Source organism: Propithecus coquereli, unplaced genomic scaffold (assembly GCF_000956105.1).
Source record: "Propithecus coquereli isolate 6110/MARCELLA unplaced genomic scaffold, Pcoq_1.0 Scaffold47, whole genome shotgun sequence".
NCBI lineage: Eukaryota > Metazoa > Chordata > Mammalia > Primates > Indriidae > Propithecus > Propithecus coquereli.
In genome coordinates, this window is record NW_012150507.1 from 6,299,723 (window position 1) to 6,300,514 (window position 792).

Genomic DNA, 792 nt, shown 5'->3' on the forward strand with positions numbered 1-792 from the left:
ATATATTAGTAAAGTTGAATATTTATAGGTCAAATATGGCATTCCTTTTTAGTAACTACCTATTAATGCCGTAAAATTTTTAAAGTTATTGAATTATTCAAAGCCTAAATTAAATTTGGCCACCATGTGCCCAAGATTTCTTTGTTGTTGTTTTGTATTGTTCTTGTGTGTATGTTTTAATATTATAGGCTATCAAGCTGGAAAAGATTCAGAAGCTTCAGGGCTATCCAGAAGAGGTGGAAGAGGTAGTTTCCGAGGTTGCCGTGGAGGATTTGGTCTAAGAAGTCCAAGTTAGTAGTGTATTGCAAATGGTTTGCTTCATCTGTTAAGAAGGAAATGATTTAAAAATTAAAAAAAAGCCTATCAAAGAAGGTTTTTATCAGGATCATATCAGAATAGCTTAGCACAGTGGCTGATAGAAATTAATCACCCACATTGTATATAACAATTTTTTAGAGACATATGTAATTGCATGTTGGTTAACTTGGAATATATGAATTTTTTAAATAAGTTTGTGTGACTCAGCTCTTTAATATTACATGCTAATAAGTGTTTTAGAGTCTTGGTAATATGGCTGACTTTATAAATAGGTGGCCTTCTATGTGGCTCTACCTCTCAACACACCTTCCTTAACCAACGTAGCTTTCTGCCTTAAATTTCTCCAGCTGTCACTCCTTTGGAGCTAAGGTACTGTCTTCAGAAGTCACTGTTGGAATGTATGTGTCTATTAACAGAGGAGGACACATTAGTGGATTTGGAAGCTAAAAACATAAATTGTAATAATGATTTAAT

General features: G+C 33.3%; 1 protein-coding gene across 1 annotated transcript in view; it reads left to right on the forward strand.

Moving 5' to 3' along the window:
• The window catches only part of DDX4 (DEAD (Asp-Glu-Ala-Asp) box polypeptide 4), a 95,963-nt gene that overhangs the window by 74,707 nt on the left and 20,464 nt on the right, over positions 1 to 792 (forward strand). Inside the window, exon 6 of the mRNA XM_012655269.1 lies at positions 189 to 290. Within this exon, the coding sequence (XP_012510723.1) occupies positions 189 to 290 (102 nt within the window). The remainder of the gene's footprint in view (positions 1 to 188; positions 291 to 792) is intronic.